General features: G+C 48.5%; 2 protein-coding genes across 6 annotated transcripts in view; both read left to right on the top strand.

The window, feature by feature from the left end:
- MICAL2 (microtubule associated monooxygenase, calponin and LIM domain containing 2) overlaps positions 1-3,029 on the top strand; it is a 320,593-nt gene extending 317,564 nt beyond the window's left edge. For 3 of the 5 annotated variants that reach the window (XM_073604065.1, XM_073604063.1, XM_073604064.1), the window contains exon 32: positions 800-3,027. In XM_073604065.1, the coding sequence (XP_073460166.1) occupies positions 800-1,017 (218 nt within the window). In that variant the 3' untranslated portion in view covers positions 1,018-3,027. Of the gene's footprint in view, positions 1-799 lie in introns of all 5 variants that reach the window. The other 2 variants (XM_073604070.1, XM_073604067.1) reach the window with 2 other exon arrangements.
- A 14,539-nt stretch (positions 3,030-17,568) lies between these two features.
- The window catches only part of PARVA (parvin alpha), a 123,794-nt gene continuing 121,571 nt past the window's right edge, over positions 17,569-19,791 (top strand). Inside the window, exon 1 of the mRNA XM_073604061.1 lies at positions 17,569-17,758. Within this exon, the coding sequence (XP_073460162.1) occupies positions 17,638-17,758 (121 nt within the window). The 5' untranslated portion in view covers positions 17,569-17,637. The remainder of the gene's footprint in view (positions 17,759-19,791) is intronic.

The raw sequence follows: 19,791 nt of genomic DNA, 5'->3' as shown, positions 1-19,791 counted from the left end.
CCACATATTTCCCCGCACCCAGCGGTAGCCCGTTCAAATAGGGCGCAGGGGCACCATCCCCCTTGTCCATGCACCTGGCCCTCTAATTTTCATGCAGGGCGCCGGACGCATGGATTCCAGTGGGGTTTTTTTTTTTTTTAGAAACACATGATTAAAGCCTTGTCTTAAAAAAAAAAAAAAAGAGTGGGTTCGGGGCACAGAGCACTGCACTCTGAGACCACCAAGCTGTGTGACCATAGCGAATTAATATTCGCTATTGTCTCCCTGATTCTCCTCCCGGCAAATCCCGGCTCAGAAAGACCCGATTGCCTGAGAGAAGAAGCAATCCTATTGGCCACCGAGGAGGAGGGAGGAGACGCAGGGGAAACCGCGCTGCCATGAAGCTGTGCCTCCGTGAAGCCGCACCGAAGCCGAGGAAGGAGGAGACGCAGGACGAAGCCGCCACCCGGGGGAAGCCGCGACCTAGATGGGGTAAGTGTGGGGACCGATCAATCGACCGACCGCTGTGGTGGGTGGCGAGGGCCGGATTGCCCCCCCCCCAGAAAAAAAATATACCACCAGCAGCCACTACACGCACCACATGTCATTTTTGCATGTTGCCACAGATTGGGCCACCTATTGAAATTAAAGGGCTGCAGAAAATGTTCTGCACTGGAAACATGGGAATGTGCAAAAACGCATGCGTTCTGATGCAACTTTTATGGTTTGAATTTGCCCCCCAAAAAAAGCGCCTAGATCCGCTTTAAGCTTGAGATGAGACCTCTGCTTTGATTTATTTTCATTGTGGTTCTCTTTATAGGGGCTCTGAAAGATGAGAAGGACATAGAAGAAGAAGATGTCATCCTTGCCGAGATGATGAGGGTCATCGAACAAAGGGATCAACTTGTGACCCGCATCGACGAACAGAGACTGAGGGAGGCCACCGAGGAGGCCGACCGCCTTGCAAAAATTGCAAACCCATTTGCACGAGGCCACCAGCTGAACTTGGGGGTCATAAGCAACAAGAGGATTATATAACTCCAGGACACAAATACTCCAAACATGAAATGTTAACTATACCTGGGGGGGGGGCACAGCTCTGCTGCTACATGACTCGAATTCCGGTCCTGGAATTCATCGCATGCCCCTGACTGGTATGCCTTCTTTATCCCTGTGCTGGCCAGTGTCATTATTTCCCAAATGGCTTCTAACTGGAACCTGGCAGGCAAGTGTGTTCCCTGGTTTCAGCACCGCCCTCTGGAGGACAAGACTGCACAGCACAGAATCATATGACCAGAGACTGCAGCGCTTCCAAAATAACTGTGAAATGTCAGCTGAATTTGGCTGCAATGCGTTATAAACACTAAACTGAACCTACACTTAGTGGACTTTCTTAGCTAGCTCGGTTGCAATGTTTTTGACTAGTATTAGCTGGTATTTGGTTGGATTGTACTCGCTGCCTTTAGTTACCTTTAATTGTCCTATGCCTTTCTTTTCAAATGTAAATGTGGCAGTTGTTTCCCAGTTGCTTGTGTGACTAAGCTTGGAGATGTGGAGCAGGCTCTGCCCTTCGCTGGGCACCAGGAGGGGGAAGTTGCACAAGGGAAGTAGTGTTCTTTCTGGGGGATTCCCTCTCCATAGTTGTCAAGTGACCTTAACATTTCCAGCATAGTCATAGGGGGCTCTTTATGAAAAATGATAATAGCCATCAGAAACAATTTCTGTACAGTGGCTTATCATCCATGTGTGCAATGTGTGTGGGGGGTAGAGGCCAATGTGCTCTAACACACATTGCACATATGGAGGAGCTGACGCCGTTCCACCTGTGCTCCAAAATCACCCCCCACTGGGGGGGAAGGGAGAAAGATTATACCGGGGGACAGACTGACCTGGGGAGAAGATTATACCGGGGGACAGACTGACCAGGGGAGAAGATTATACTGGGGGACAGACTGACCTGGGGAGAAGAATATACTGGGGGGACAGACTGACCTGGGGAGAAGATTATACTGGGGGACAGACTGACCTGGGGAGAAGATTATACTGGGGACAGACTGAACTGGGGAGAAGATTATACTGGGGGACAGACTGACCTGGGGAGAAGATTATACTGGGGACAGACTGAACTGGGGAGAAGATTATACTGGGGGACAAACTGACCTGGGGAGAAGATTATACTGGGGGACAGACTGACCAGGGGAGAAGATTATACTGGGGGACAGACTGACCAGGGGAGAAGATTATACTGGGGGACAGACTGACCAGGGGAGAAGATTATACTGGGGGACAGACTGACCAGGGGAGAAGATTATACTGGGGGACAGACTGACCTGGGGAGAAGATTATACTGGGGACAGACTGAACTGGGGAGAAGATTATACTGGGGGACAAACTGACCTGGGGAGAAGATTATATTGGGGGACAGACTGACCTGGAGAGAAGATTATACTGGGGGACAGACTGACTTGGGGAGAAGATTATTCTGGGGGACAAACTGACCCGGGGAGAAGATTATATTGGGGGACAGACTGACCTGGAGAGAAGATTATACTGGGGGACAGACTGACCTGGGGAGAAGATTATACTGGGGGACAGACTGACCTGGGGGAAGATTATACTGAGGGACAGACTGAACCTGGGAGAAGATTATACTGGGGGACAGACTGACCTGGGGAGAAGATTATACTGGGGGACAGACTGACCCGGGGAGAAGATTATACTGAGGGATAGACTGAACCTGGGAGATGATTATACTAGGGGGCAGACTGACCTGGAGAGATTATACTGGGGGACAGACTGACCCGGGGAGAAGATTATACTGGGGGGCAGACTGACCTGGAGAGATTATGCTGGGGGACAGACTGACCTGGAGAGAAGATTATACTGGGGGGGGCAGACTGACCTGGGGGGAAGATTATACTGGGGGACAGACTGACCTGGGGAGAAGATTATACTGGGGGGCAGACTGACCTGGGGAGAAGATTATACTGGGGGACAGACTGGCCTGGGGAGAAGATTATACTGGGGGGCAGTCCTAGTATTGAAAGAAAAAGAGAGAAAAAAGAGAGCGCACCAGCCTAGTGCATTATCCTTGGCAAGTTTATTAGATTAAAAACAAGATAAAAGCTACTCACAAAAGTCGCAGGTAAAATTGCATATCAAACGCACAGAGGCAATAGTTCCAGTGGTAGGCAGCTGTCCAGGTCCCAGGAGGGGGGCACACGGACCGCCGCTGGCTTACGCGTTTCAAAGGTTTGACCTTCTTCCTCAGAGCCTTAGTGGTGGCAGTCTCCTGCCGACTTTTTATATACACATGTTAAGCTGAAGCAGACTGATCAGGTTGGTATCGGAGCCCCGATACCAACCTGATCAGTCTGCTTCAGCTTAACATGTGTATATAAAAAGTCGGCAGGAGACTGCCACCACTAAGGCTCTGAGGAAGAAGGTCAAACCTTTGAAACGCGTAAGCCAGCGGCGGTCCGTGTGCCCCCCTCCTGGGACCTGGACAGCTGCCTACCACTGGAACTATTGCCTCTGTGCGTTTGATATGCAATTTTACCTGCGACTTTTGTGAGTAGCTTTTATCTTGTTTTTAATCTAATAAACTTGCCAAGGATAATGCACTAGGCTGGTGCGCTCTCTTTTTTCTCTCTTTTTCTTTCAATACTAGGACTATCCCATCCTTTGAGAGCAGCAAAGCCGAAGTTCTTAGTCCCTCTTGAACTTTTTTAGCCAACACACCAGTGCGCAAGAGTATTTCTTTCGTTTTTCTATACTGGGGGGCAGACTGACCTCGGGAGAAGATTATACTGGGGGACAGACTGACCTGGGGGAAAGATTATACTGGGGGACTGACTGACCTGGGGAGAAGATTATACTGGGGGGGCAGACTGACCTGGGGGAAGATTATACTGGGGGGCAGACTGACCTCGGGAGAAGATTATACTGGGGGGGCAGACTGACCTGGGGGGAAGATTATACTGGGAGACTGACTGACCTGGGGAGAAGATTATATAGTTAGACCTCCAGCACAGCTGCTGTGACAGGACAGTGGAGAAAAGGCTGGAAAATGGAGTGTATTCATTAATTGTCTATCTGATTGCTTTTCTATTACTTTAATTTCAACGCGGCCGGATCCTTGATGATCCCAACAGGGCTTCCTGAGGACAACAGGAGAAGGGAAAATGGGGAAGTGTTAATTTTGCAGATTTGCTTGAAATCTCTTAGGTGCCTTGTTCTTTCAATGTACAATAAGTAATATATGTAAGATAGACAATATTATGCTGATCAAAACCATACTCACCATCAGGGTGACACTTTGAGGCTTAGCTGGCTATAACTAGTTATAATAATGATGTAAGAAAAATAACTTTTGGAAGTGCTGGTCACACATATTTCCCATAGTGAACAATCTCTGTACATTGTGTTAGGATACACACTGCCAGCCAGGTTTTTGGCATTCCCATGATAGTGTTGTGTTGCATTTAAAGAAATATCATACTTTTTTTTTTTTTTTTGTCGAAAACTGAATTTAAAGGGTTAGTCCATCTGCTATATCTCTTGGAGTCCTGGTGGATATTCCTTCTCCCCCATGCATACAGAGGGAGGATGCCTTGGATTGACTGCTCCTAGTGGGTGGAGCCACTTGAGTCCCAGAGAGACAATTATGCAGGGGTGTGACTAAACCTGCCAATGGCTTCTTCTACCTTCCAGCATCGTCCTGGTGGTCGACCCTTTAGGAACCTTCAATAGATTATATGAATGTCACCAGATTGCAATACAAGAAGTGTACAATTTTTTTAAATGTATCTCCAGCCAAATAATTTTTCTGTTTTAGATGGAGTGAAGAAAGGTTAGAGCCCCTGTCAGGTTTATATTGCTGTTTATGTTCCCACTGGGGAGATTCACCCTCCGCTATTTATCGTGGTGATTCAAAATTCTACAGCTGTCACTGGAGCAGGGCAGGAGGTAAGGAGATTTGGAGGGGGGGGATATCTGTTCCAGTGACAACCAAGATAGGATTTCTTCCCACTTCCTGTTGTATCTCCAGCACAGGAAATGAATATAAATCTTTTCAACGAACAGCAATAAGAACCTGACTGGTTTTAAAGTTGAACTCTAGGTGCAAATTACTCAATGAATATAAATCCGCTTTGTGTGCACCAAATACCTTTGCAACCCCAGATATTACCTTGTAAAAGTAGCAAAGACATTATCACTGTGCTGTACATCTGCCTGTGCAGAGAGCGGAGCTGTGGGAGGGGGCCCAGCAGGCTCCACCCACCACAGAAAAGTACAGGAAGAGGCGGAGACAAGATCAGTTACTCTGCACAAGGTGAAAAAGAGCAGAGGGGTGGGAGGGGCCCAGCAGGCTCCACCCACTACAGGAGGGGATGGAGACAAGTTCAGATACCCTGCACAAGGAGAGAGAGCAGAGGGGTGGGAGGGGCCCTGCAGGCTCCACCCACTACAGAAAACTACAGGAGGTGAGGAGACAAGGAGAGGGAGAGCAGCAGAGGGGTGCGAGGGACCCAGCAGGCTCCACCCACCACAGAAAAGTGTAGGAGGGGGTGGAGACAAGACCAGTCACCCTGCACAAGGAGAGAGAGCAGAGCTGTGGGAGGGGCTGTCAGGCTCCACCTGCTACAAAAAGCTATAGGAGGGGTGGCGACGAGATCAGTCACCCTGCACAAGGAGAGAGAGCAGAGCTGTGGGAGGGGCCCGGCAGGCTCCACCCACTACAGCATACTACAGGAGGGGCGGAGACAAGGAGAGGGAGAGCAGAGGTGTGGGAGGGGCCCAGCAGGCTCCACCCACTTAGGAAAACTACAGGAGGGGCGGAGACAAGACCAGTCACCCTGCACAAGGAGGGAGAGCAGAGAGGTGGGAGGGGCCCAGCAGGCTCCACCCACTACAGGAGGGGGCGGGGACAAGACCAGTCACCCTGCACAAGGAGAGAGAGCAGAGCTGTGGAAGGGGCCCAGCAAGCTCCACCCACTACGGAAAAATAACAGGAAGGGGCGGAGACAAGACCAGTCACCCTGCACAAGGAGTGGGAGGGACCCAGCAGGCTCCACCCACCACAAATTAGTGCAGGAGGGGGCGGAGACAAGACCAGTCACCCTGCACAAGGAAAGAGAGCAGAGGGGAGGGAGGGGGCAGCCCAGCAGGCTCCACCCACTACAGAAAACTACAGGAGAGGGCGGAGACAAGACCAGTCACCCTGCACAAGGAGAGAGAGCAGCAGTGAGCGGTCTTTATTACAGGAAGGAAAAGTCTCACGCTGGATTACTGCACACATGAGGAATGGATTTAGATGATACTAGTTTATTCCGGAGTTCAGCTTTAACCTTTTTTCTACGCCATCTAAAACTGATAATATTAAAAAAAAAATTGGCAGTACTTATATCCCAAACAGTTTTCCATATGTATCATTTTACATATAGTTTTATAATAAAGGATACATATGTGTCTAGGGACTAAAGGCACTTTTTTTTTTTCACTTTGGATAGAGTAAAGGAGGGTTATATCCCCTGTCAGATTTTTTTCCCCATCTGTGTCCCCATTGGGGAGATTTCCCTTCACTTCCTGTCCCATAGCCAACACAGGAAGTGAGAGGAAATCCCTGGTTGTCACTGGTGTCCAAAATGTGGGATTTTCTCTCACTTTCATTGATAACGCTAAACATTACAAATAAAGGAATTGACTCTCCCTAACGGGGACACAGACAGCAGTAAAAACCGGACAGGGGGTCCAATCCCTCTCCACTCTATCCAAGACAAAAAAAAAAAAAAGTTTTGCCTTCAGTTATATTTTCAAGGGTCTGCTGTCAATGACAATGATTGATTCCGCAAAATGCTGTAGATACTTTTCGAGGCGCACAGCTTTAGTTTTACCTCATTTTACCAAAAGTGTTATGTTTAAAGTGGAACTTTAGCCACAACTGTTTTTTTTCTTTTTGGCTAGGCGAGGGGAGCATTAGAAACTCGGTCTGGTTTTTCCGTAACCCCATTAAGGAGGAGTTTTCATCACTTCCTCTTATTGTTGTCACCAGGACAGGAAGTGAAAGGATATTCTCCCCCAACGAGACACTGACAAAGGATCTATGGCTTCCCTATTCTATCTAAAACTAAAAAAACAATTGGCTATGGATACATTGTAATTGTTAACATGTATCAACCGCTGACTGCCATCTGCTTAGAACAAATACAGTTTATTTAAAGTGGTTGTAAACCTCGGACATGAAATATGAACAAAGCATACCCCTCTATAGTGTGGACTTGTCTCAGTCCAGAGCACTAAGTGTCATTTCTGTCTGCTGCTTCCTTCCTCTGCCATCAGCACGAGTCACTTCTGATAAGTTTTCCTGACACCAAGAGATAAAAAGGTGACAGGGGAGGGAGCTCCAGCTGATTGGCAGCCTCAGCTCTGTTCCTGTGTGAAGGGGGTGTGTCCCTTCCCTCCAATCAGCTGATGTAACTTCAGCTCCCCGCCCCCCCCGCTTTTCAGAGCTGAGAGATCCTATGTAAGTTCAGCACTTTGAACTGCTGTAGAGAAGAGAGGGTTGCAGATAAACCGGTACAACGTACGTAGGAGGATTTGTTTCATCTCTGTGTATCACCTGAGGCCAGTCACTTCACTGGGTATATGGAAGGGTTTACACCCACTTTAGGCTCCGCCCTCCTGAAGTCGGCGGTAAAAGGAAGCATTGGAGGAGAGCGATGTGTTGAATTAAAACCCAACTGAACCTTCAGTTTAAATCTGTGGAATACATTCCAGGGGCATCAAAGAAAAGCTGTACAAAGTCACACAGTTTGTTTTCGTTATAAAGCAGCCACAGCCTGAGTAGGAAAGCCTGTTTCCTGCTGGCATGCTGCAGAGAATTACCTTTGTTCTCAGTGTGAAAGCAGCGGTCTCTCTGCAGAGGTCTGACACCCCCCCCCCCCCCCCTATGCTGAGTCAGTCCTATAGCTCTGCAGTCAGTGAAGATCATTCTCCCTGCTGATTGAAGAGCTTTAGCTTTGGCTCAGGAGGAAGACGGGCTGGACCTCTGCAAAGAGACCGCTGCTTCCACGCACACACAAGCGTGCACTCTTCTTTGCAGAATGCTGGCAGGGGACAGGCTATTTTCTCAGGCTGTGGCTGCTCTTTAAACAAAAAAAAGGATGTAAAAAGTCTTCAGTTTGTATTTTTTTTATGAAGCAAGAGTAAAAAAAAAAAAACAAGTCTGCCATCAGCATTCAGCAGAGAAGAGCCCTCTCTGTGTGAAAGCAGTGAGCTCTCTGCAGAGGTCTACACAGCCCCTGCTAGGTCAGTTATGGAGGTCTGCAGTCAGTGAAGATCATTCTCCCTGCTGATTGGAGAGCTTTTTACCTTTGAGGATGGAGGGTTGAACCTCTGCAGAGAGACCGCTGCTTCCACACACACACACAGCAAGTGTTCTTTGCAGAATGCTAGCAGGGGACAGGCTTTTTTATCTGGCTGCTCCCTAAATAAAACAAAGGCATACAAAGCCTCCAGTTTGTATTTTTTATAAAGCAGCCACAGCCTGAGTAAAAAAAAAAAAGAAAAACTGTCTGCCACCAGCATTCTGCAGAGAATGACTCTTATTATCTGTGTGGAAGCAGTGAGCTCTCTGCAGAGGTCTACGCACCCCCTGCTAATTCAGTTCTGCAGCTCTGCCATCCATGGCGATCATTCAATCATCTCTGCTTGCTACCTACAAATAATACAGAAAGTTGGCAGGAACTGCAGTTAACAATGGCAACCAGTGGGGGCAGCGGTGAGCTCACTGCTTGCTATAACTACAAATAAAACAGAAAGTTGGCAGGAACTGAAGTTGACAATGGCAACCAGTGGGGGCAGCAGTGAGTTCACCACTTGCTATGTTGGGAGTTGACCTTCTTGCTGGGAAATTTTCCCTTTTCTGCTGTATAAAACACTCCGATTGTATTTAATTGGGACGATCCCTGTGTATATTTTAAGCTGTATATTGTATTTATTGTCTGTAACATAGGAATCCTGCCTGGGGAGAAATATGCAGCCTGTCATTGCTGACCTCCTGAAAATGCTAAATTTCTGGCTGTCCCTGGCTTCGCTATACTAAAAGAGTCACTCAAATTGACCCATTTAGTGGGGTCATTAATGAATAGATGACCAATGCAAACTTATCAGCGTCTGTAGGTGTCTGTAAGGACGTATTTATCAGTCGGGGAACTAGGAGTGTGCACAGGTGCGCATTTCTAGTTCTCTGCTGCACAATGGTGAATGGAACCCGGGTGCTTAAAGCCGCACTCCAGGCAAACAACTAAATATACAATTGATGGACATAGGAGGGATTTGTATTTCTGTCCCTCCAGCCCTGAGTTTTTCACAGCTCTGCCACACACCACACAGCCCTGTCTGGCAGAGCAGGAAACCGGATTTCTCTCTGCTGCAGCTCAGTAAGTCTTTCAGGTCTGGCTCCCTCCCCCAACCTGTGACTGGACAAGTATAGGAGAAGCAACAGAATGATGAGGTCATCTCTCTGCTCTCTCCTCTTAGCAGCATGGTCCTGTTAGCACTTGAGCGCTGCCGCACCATTTATTGCTTCCTTGTGCTGCTTCTCCCCCCCCCCCTCAGTCTGAACATACCTAGCATAGGAGGAGACCGATCGTGCTCTGTTTGATTTTCTTTTACAGGTCTATTAGCACTTCTGCCCTGTGCTCATCAACAGACTGATCTCTCACTTTGCTATCTCCTTCTATCAGCATGCTCCTTGTACTGCAGGACACCTGATTGGCTTCTATCGTTCTGCTCTCTCCTCCTATCAGCAAGCCCCTTGTTAGCACATGAACTGATTTTCTCATTGTGCTGCTTCTTCCTCCCCCTGTCTGAGCTCTGCTGTACAGGGCCTGCAATAGGTTGATGCCAAGTGCTATTCAGGTACTTGCGCTTTTTTGCATTTAAAAAAATGCATTGCATGGTGTATTAGAGAATACAGGGCTGCATTCATTTGTGTGTTTTATAGTTGCCTGGAGTTGAGCTTTAAATTGTCTCATTAGGGGGATGAAGCGGAGAAGCATGTAGCAAGTGAAGGTGGCATGAAGTCGGGACTCCTGATTGACATAATCGGTCGGTATTTTGGAAGATCCACTGAGAAAACTCTAACATGACCGTCAGCATTTTTATACATGCCAACTGTCTTTGGTTTGCTAAGAAGGTCCCGCACCTTGGACCTTGCTGTGTCCAGGACCATGTCCCGGGATCAAAGCCCCAACCTCATTGGAGCTACACACTCAGTAACTCAGAAAAACATTAATTGCGGGGATGGGAATTGTGCAATTATTTAGAGGTGGGGGGGGTCAGAGCAGGACCGATTCGTAATGTGGGCATGGTGGGCAGTCATGCATAGAGGCTGGGCAAGACCAGCTCGTAAAGTGGGCGTGATTTGGGCGCACTTGGAAAGTGGTTGGATGAAATTTGGACTCTGGTCAGCAATGGCGGCTTACATATCACCTCGGTACGGATTCATCTTAAATATATGTCTGGATCTGCCCCCTAGAGGGAAGATCGAGGTCTTACTGGGAGATGAGCACATCCGGATTCTGTAGGGAGATGAGGGGCATGAAAACTGAGGAATATACATATATAAGTGAGATGTGATATCACTGTTACTAACGATATGTAATAAACTGAACTGGTGGAAAGGGTTTTTGTGGATTTTGTTTTTTGATATGAAGTTTGGAGATGGAGCTAAGTTTCAAAAAGATCCAAAAATGTAACAGCCATTCTGTAGTAATGGGGTCTCCCACCACGCCCAAACCTCATTGCTTTGTGTGTCTCACTACCAGCAGAGGTAGTAAGACAGTCAACAGTAAATGGCTTCAAACAAATTCACTTTAACTACATGTCCAGATCTGCCCCCTAGAGGGAAGATCGAGGTCTTGCTATCAGATGAGCACAGCCGGATACTGTAGAGAGACGAGGGGGCATAAAAACTGAGAAATATACATATATAAGTGAGATGTGATGTCACTGTTACTAACGATATGTAATAAACACTGAACTGGTGGAGAGAGTTTTTGTGGATTTTGTTTTTTGATAGGAAGTTTTGAGGTGGAACTAAGATTCAAAAAGATCCAAAAATTTACCAGCCATTCTGTAGTAATGGGGTCTCCCTCCACGCCAAAACCTCATGGCTTTGTGTGTCTCACTACCAGCAGAGGTAGTAAGACAGTCAACAGTAAATAGCTTCAAACAGATTCACTTTAACTATACAGATCTGCCCCCTAGAGGGAAGATCAAGTTCTTTCTGGGAGATGAGCACAGCCGGATTCTGTAGGGCGATGAGGGGCATAAAAACTGAGGAATATACATATATAAGTGAGATGTGATGTCACTGTTACTAAAGATATGTAATAAACACTGAACTGGTGGAGAGAGTTTTTGTGGATTTTCTTTTGTGATAGGAAGTTTGGAGGTGGAACCATGATTCAAAAAGATCCAAAAATTTACCAGCCATTCTGTAGTAATGGGGTCTCCCTCCAGGCCCAAACCTCATGGCTTTGTGTGTCTCACTATCAGCAGAGGTAGTATGACAGTCAACAGTAAATGGCTTCAAACATGCTTGGGACAAACATACAGTAGATCTATAGTCAAGCAATAAAGTTAACGAAAAAAAACAAAAACAATGGTCTTGGCCACCGTGCTGCAGCTCAGTTTCAGGGTCTTGGCAATCTTCTTATAGGCTAGGCCATCTTTATGTAGAGCAACAATTCTTTTTTTCAGATCCTCAGAGAGTTCTTTGCCATGAGGTGCCATGTTGAACTTCCAGTGACCAGTATGAGAGAGTGAGAGTGATAACACCCAATTTAACACGCCTGCTCCCCATTCACACCTGAGATCTTGTAACACTAACGAGTCACATGACACCGGGGAGGAGGGAAAATGGCTAATTGGGCCCAATTTGGACATTTTCACTTAGGGGTGTACTCACTTTTGTTGCCAGCGGTTTAGATATTAACCACTTCAGCCCCGGATTAATTTACCCCCTTCCTGACCAGAGCACTTTTTGCGATTTGGCACTGCATCGCTTTAACTAACAATTGCGCGGTCGTGTGACATGGCACCCAAACAAAATTGATGTCCTTTTTCCCCCACAAATAGAGCTTTCTTTTGATGGTATTTGATCACCTCTGCGGTTTTTATTTTTTGCGCTATAAACAAAAAAAAGAGCATACATTTTGAAAAAAAAGCAATATTTTTTACTTTTTGCTATAAATATCCCCTAAAAATATATAAAAAAAACAAATTTCTTTCTCAGTTAAGGCCGATATGTAATTCTTCTACATATTTTTAGTTAAAAAAAAAAAATCGCAGTCATGGAGTACCCGGCGGGCGTGTGCGCACGCCCACAATACCACGTCTTACGTCCATACAGGTACGCCCATTTGTCCACTGCTGCCATTGTGCCGACGTATATTGGCGTGCGCTGGTCGGCAAGCGGTTAATGGCTGTGTGTTGAGTTATTTTGAGGGGACAGCAAATTTACACTGTTATACAAGCTGTACACTCACTACTTTACATTGTAGCAAAGTGTCATTTCTTCAGTGTTGTCACATGAAAAGATAGAAGAAAATATTTACAAAAATGTGAGGGGTGTACTTACTTTTGTGAGATACTGTGCATGGCATGGACCATAGGGTGAGTACATGGATTGAGACCTGGCTACAAGGGCGAGTTCAGAGGGTGGTGATAAATGGGGAGTACTCAGAATGGTCAGGGGTGGGTAGTGGGGTCCCCCAGGGTTCTGTGCTGGGACCAATCCTATTTAATTTGTTCATAAACGACCTGGAGGATGGGATAAATAGTTCAATCTCTGTATTTGCAGACGATACTAAGCTAAGCAGGGCAATAACTTCTCCGCAGGATGTGGAAACCTTGCAAGAAGATCTGAACAAATTAATGGGGTGGGAAACTACATGGCAATTGAGGTTTTACCACTTGCCGACCGCTGCACGCCGATACGTCGGCACAATGGCAGCGGTGGGCAAATGGGTGTACCTGTACGTCCCCTTTAATTGGAGGGGCTAGCGGGCGCGCGCACCCCGCATATAGTGTGACCGTGCCCCGCGGGACCCGCGGACTTGATGTCCGCCGGTCTCCCGGCGATCGTGTCACGGAGCCGCAGAACGGGGAGATACCTATGTAAACAAGGAATTTCCCCGTTCTGCCTAGTGATATGACAGAGATCATGGCTCTCTGTCATCGGGAGCAGTGATCGCTGTCATGTCAGTGGTAGTCCATCCTCCCCACAGTTAGAATCACTCCCTAGGACACACTTAACCCCTTGATCGCCCCCTAGTGGTTAACCCCTTCCCTGCCTGTGTCATTTACACAGTAATCCGTGCATTTTTATAGCACTGATCGCTGTATAAATGACAATGGTCCCAAAATAGTGTCAAAAGTGTCCGATGTGTCCGCCATGATGTCGCAGTCACGATAAAAATCGCAGATCACTAATAATAAAAAAAAAATAATTAATAATGAAAATGCCATAAAACTATTCCCTCTATTTTGTAGACGTTATAACTTTTGTGCAAACCAATCAATATAGGCTTATTGCTTTTTTTTTTTTTTTTACCAAAAATATGTAGAAGAATACATATCGGACTAAACTGAGGAAAAAAAAAATTATATATATTTTTGTGGGGATATTTATTATAGCAAAAAATAAAAAATGTTGCTTTTTTTTTTCAAAATTGTCGGTCTTTTTTTATTTATAGCGCAAAGAATAAAAATCACAGAGGTCATCAAATACCACCAAAAGAAAGCTCTACTTGTGGGAAAAAAAGGACGTCAATTTTGTTTGGGTGCAACGTCGCACGACCGCGCAATTGTCAGTTAAAGCGATGCAAAGTGCCGTATCGCAAAAAGTGCTCTGGTCAGGAAGAGCATCCCAGTCTTAGTCCGTAGGGTTCAATAATGAGTTGGCCCACCCTTTGCAGCTATAACAGCTTCAACTCTTCTGGGAAGGCTGTCCACAAGGTTTAGGAGGGTGTCTATGGGAAGGTTTGACCATTCTTCCAGAAGAGCATTTGTGAGGTCAGGCACTGATGTTGGACAGCATGCACAGCTCACTCTCGTGAGAGTTTGCCAGGAAGGGAGGGGGGATGAGTCATAAGAGGGCCAATGAGAGCTGCAGAGCTGGAGGTGTGCCTCTGTGTAAATCCAGGAAGTGAACAGGCCGCAGCTTCAGTTGCCCACAGTTAAAATGGCTGCAGCCAGACTCAGTGGAGGGAGATTTCTACAGCATATTTGACAAGTACAGAATCCCAGTATATATAAAATAATATACAAAGTGGTTGGAGGGAAGCCTCAGAATGGCAAAGATGTTTATATTAAAAATTATGTGAGCAGACTGCAGTTCCTCTTTAAGCGGTTAAGCTATAAATAGGACTTCCATCCCCGCGCAATATTTTCCCGAATGGACGAAACGCGTTAAATGAGGATAAAGGTAAGAAGGTGAACGCATTGAAGGTCGCTGATTATCGATGAGCGACTCCGGGGCTCGGAAATCAAAATCGCTTTCTAGATGTACAAAATTATTTCGTCAACAACTCCAATGACAATCCAAATTTTACGCGTTGCAGGAAAAAGCGATGGCAGAGATGGGTTCAAGGAGAGCTCCGCTTGGAGAACAATCTCCTTCCATCAACCTGACAAAACAAATTTGTTATTTCTCATCAGTGACAATAGACATGGAGGAGGTGACAATCAAGGCTAGGCTCACTTTATTGCCGGTCGGGGATTTCATGTAAAAATCTCGCGTGTTCCCGAGCCGCAGGCAAACTTAGCTCCCCTACACACTGCTAAAACGGCATGTTTTCACGTGCGCTAAACTATATATTCATGTCAAAATGTCATCCTTGTGCTACAAGCCGTGATTTGCCTAGACTGAGATGATGTCATCAGTCTGCTGCGGGCAGGAAGAAGCATTTCCTCAGTCTCCTCTCCCTCAGTGATCAGACTGTACAGTGTAACTTTGTATTGAGTCACAAGGTGAGAGGAAGAGCTCCACAGGCACCAGCAATTGTGAGACACAGATAATGATTAGATGGCTACACACTATTGATCGGATTTCTATAGGTGCCAACCTGGGGGCTCCTCTATACTGGCTTACAGGCTGGGCCCCAGGGGCCACACTTCTACAGGTGTCAGTCGGGGAACCTTATACACTGATTTTCAGGCTGTGGACCATGGGCCACTTTTCTAAAAGTGCCAACCTGGGGGCCCCTATTTACTGATTTCCAAGCTGGGCCCCAGGGCCCAATCCTCCAAAGGTGCCAATCTGGGCCCCCAGGGGCCAATCCTCTAAAGGTGCCAGTCTGGGGCTCCTATACACTGATTCCTAGAACATGTCCCAGGGCCACATTTCTAAAGGTGCCAGTCTAGGGGCCCCTCCAAAGCTTCTCTAGGTATATTCTGGGGCCCAATGCACACTTCCCTAAATGCAGGTCCCGGGGCCCCATGCAAAGTTCTCTAGGTGCTGGTCCTGGGTCCCCATACATAGTTGTATATATATTGGATCTGGGGCCCCATCCACTGTTGTATATATGTCAGATCTGGGGCCCCATGCATTGTTGTATATAGGTCAGATCTGGGGCCCCATGCATTGTTGTATATAGGTCAGATCTGGGGCCCCATGCATTGTTGTATATAGGTCAGATCTGGGGCCCCATGCACACTCCTATAGCTGCTGGTCTAGGGGCCCCATGCACACCCCTATAGATGTCAGATCTGGGGCCCCATGCACACTCCTATAGCTGCTGGTCTAGGGGCCCCATGCACACCCCTATAGATGTCAGATCTGGGGCCCCATGCACATCCATATAGATGTCAGATCTGGGGCCCCATGCCCAATATGTCAGATCTGGGGCCCCATGCACACCCCTATAGCTGCTGGTCTAGGGGCCCCATGCACACCCCTATAGATGTCAGATCTGGAGCCCCATGCACACCACTATATATGTCAGATCTGGGGCCCCATGCACACTCCTATAGATGTCAGCTCTGGGGCCCCATGCATTGTTGTATATAGGTAAGATCTGGGGCCCCATGCACACTCCTATAGCTGCTGGTCTAGGGGCCCCATGCACACCCCTATAGATGTCAGATCTGGGGCCCCATGCACACCCATATAGATGTCAGATCTGGGGCCCCATGCCCAATATGTCAGATCTGGGGCCCTGTGCACACCCCTATAGCTGTTGGTCTAGGGGCCCCATGCACACCCCTATAGATGTCAGATCTGGGGCCCCATGCCCAATATGTCAGATCTGGGGCCCCATGCACACCCCTATAGCTGCTGGTCTAGGGCCCTCATGCACACCCATATAGATGTCAGATCTGGGCCCCATCCCCAATATGTCAGATCTGGGGCCCCATGCACACCCCTATAGATGTCAGATCTGGGGCCCCATGCACACCACTATATATGTCAGATCTGGGGCCCCATGCACACCCATATAGATGTCAGATCTGGGGCCCCATGCACACCCATATAGATGTCAGATCTGGGGCCCCATGCACACCCCTATAGATGTCAGATCTAGGGCCCCATGCACACCCCTATAGATGTCAGATCTGGGGCCCCATACAAAGTTCTCTAGGTGCTGGTCCTGGGTCCCCATACATAGTTGTATATATTTTGGATTTGGGGCCCCATGCACTGTTGTATATAGGTCAGATCTGGGGCCCCATGCATTGTTGTATATAGGTCAGATCTGGGGCCCCATGGACACTCCTATAGCTGCTGGTCTAGGGGCCCCATGCACACCCCTATAGATGTCAGATCTGGGGCCCCATGCACACCCATATAGATGTCAGATCTGGGGCCCCATGCCCAATATGTCAGATCTGGGGCCCCATGCACATCCCTATAGCTGCTGGTCTAGGGGCCCCATGCACACCCCTATAGATGTCAGATCTGGGGCCCCATGCACACTCCTATAGATGTCAGCTCTGGGGCCCCATGCATTGTTGTATATAGGTAAGATCTGGGGCCCCATGCACACTCCTATAGCTGCTGGTCTAGGGGCCCCATGCACACCCCTATAGATGTCAGATCTGGGGCCCCGTGCACACCCCTATAGCTGCTGGTCTAGGGCCCCCATGCACACCCATATAGATGTCAGATCTGGGCCCCATGCCCAATATGTCAGATCTGGGGCCCCATGCACACCCCTATAGATGTCAGATCTGGGGCCCCATGCACATCCCTATAGCTGCTGGTCTAGGGGCCCCATGCACTGTTACATAGATGTGAGATCTGGGGCCCCATGCACTGATTTCCAGGGGCCAGTCTATGGCGGGGTATACATACTTCTCCAGGTGCCGATCTAGGGGCCCCTCCTAAACTCTTCTAGGTGCCGGCCGGGCCCCTGGGGCCCCATGAAATCTTGTCTATACGCCGGATCCGGGGCCCCGAGCACTCTCGCCTAGATGCCGGCCCGGGGGCCCCTGTGTACCCTGCTGTAGACCCCGCTCTAGGGGCCCCGTGCACTGCGGTCCGGGGCCCCAGCTGGAGCGGATCCCGGTCTGGGTGGGGGAGGGGGAGGAGATCTCGGGAAGAATTCCGCTTCCGCTGGCAGAGGACAAACCTGACCGATCCTCATCATGGCGACATCCCCCCAGAAATCCCCGAGTACCCCCAAATCCCCCCCATCCAGGAAGAAGGACGACTCCTTCCTGGGGAAACTCGGGGGGACCCTGGCCCGGAGGAAGAAGGCCAAAGAAGGTAATGGGGGGCCGGGGGGGGGGGAGGGGAGAGACCCCCACACTGATCACCCCCCAGTGTTATTATTATTATTATTATTATTATTATTATTATTATTATTATTATTATTATTATACACGGATCTCTAATATTCCCCACACAGGACTTCTCAGACTTCACTATTCTGTACAGAGAGATACATTGTTATACATTCATCTCCCTCTATAAATCAGAGGAGGGAAAACACAGAGCTGGAGACTGAGAGCAAAAATCTCATCTTCACTTTCTTCATCACAAAAGAATTATTTATAAAGTAAATGCTGAAAACTACTTTAGTGAGAAATTATCATCCTGAACTCCACACCTCAGATCAGCCCCAATTCCTCAACCTTCACACCTCACTGTAACCCCCCCCCCCTACATCTGTCCCACCACTGTACCCCCCCCCCCCTACATCTGTCCCACCAATGTACCCCCCCCCCCCTACATCTGTCCCACCAATGTACCCCCTTCTCTCATCTGTCCCACCACTGTACCCCCTTCTCTCATCTGTCCCACCACTGTACCCCCTTCTCTCATCTGTCCCACCACTGTACCCCCTTCTCTCATCTGTCCTACCACTGTACCCCCCTTCTCTCATCTGTCCCACCACTGTACCCCCTTCTCTCATCTGTCCTACCACTGTACCCCCTTCTCTCATCTGTCCCACCACTGTACCCCCTTCTCTCATCTGTCCCACCACTGTACCCCCTTCTCTCATCTGTCCCACCACTGTACCCCCTTCTCTCATCTGTCCCACCACTGTACCCCCTTCTCTCATCTTCCCCACCACTGTACCCCCTTCTCTCATCTGTCCCACCACTGTACCCCCTTCTCTCATCTTCCCCACCACTGTACCCCCTTCTCTCATCTGTCCCACCACTGTACCCCCCTTCTCTCATCTTCCCCACCACTGTACCCCCTTCTCTCATCTGTCCTACCAATGTACCCCCTTCTCTCATCTGTCCCACCACTGTACCCCCTTCTCTCATCTGTCCCACCAATGTACCCCCTTCTCTCATCTGTCCCACCACTGTACTACCCTGCACATCTGTCCCAATGTAACCCCTTTTCTCATTTGCACCACCAATGTACTCCTTTTGTCATCTGCCCCACCACTGTAACCCCCTGCTCTTCTGCCCCACCACTGTAACCCCTTCTCATCTGCCCCACCACTGTACCCCCTTTTCTCACCTGCCCCATCACTGTACCCCCCTGCTCTTCTGCCCCACCACTGTAACCCCCTGCACATCTGTCCAATGTAACCCCCTGCACATCTGCCCCACCACTATACTACCCTGCTCATCTGCCCCATCACTGTAACCTCCTGCTCTGCTCATCTTCCCCACCACTGTACCCCCCTGCACATCTGTCCCAATGTAACCCCTTTTCACATCTGCTCCACCAATGTACTCCTTTTCTCATCTGCCCCACCAGTGTAACCCCCTGCACAACCGTCCCATCAATGTACCCCCTTTCTCATCTGCCCCACCACTGTAACCCCCTTCTCATCTGCCCCACCACTGTAACCCCCTTCTCATCTCCCCTACCACTGTAACCCCCTGCTCTGCTCATCTGCCCCACCACTGTACCCCCTTCTCTCATCTGCCCCACCACTGTACCCCCTTTTCTCACCTGCCCCACCACTGTAACCCCCTGCTCATCTGCCCCACCACTGTAACCCCCTGCTCTTCTGCCCCACCACTGTACCCCCTGCACATCTGCCCCCCCAATGTAACCCCCTGCTCTTCTGCCCCCCCAATGTAACCCCTGCTCATCTGCCCCACCACTGTAACCCCCTGCTCATCTGCCCCACCACTGTAACCCCCTGCTCTTCTGTCCCACTGCTGAACCCCATTTCTCATCTCTTGCAACAGAGTCACAAAAATCTGACCTGTATACAGTGAGAAATGACACCAAACCTACCAAGAAATAGATTTGGGGTTTATATACATGTCAGTCCAATGGAACATCCATTGCCTGTGTATCCAGACGTCTATCACCCCCCTTCTATC

The sequence above is a fragment of the Aquarana catesbeiana genome, linkage group LG11, assembly GCF_042186555.1.
Source record: "Aquarana catesbeiana isolate 2022-GZ linkage group LG11, ASM4218655v1, whole genome shotgun sequence".
Taxonomy (NCBI): Eukaryota; Metazoa; Chordata; class Amphibia; order Anura; family Ranidae; genus Aquarana; species Aquarana catesbeiana.
Note: the sequence above shows the minus strand (reverse complement) of the source record. Positions and strands in the feature narration are given on the sequence as shown.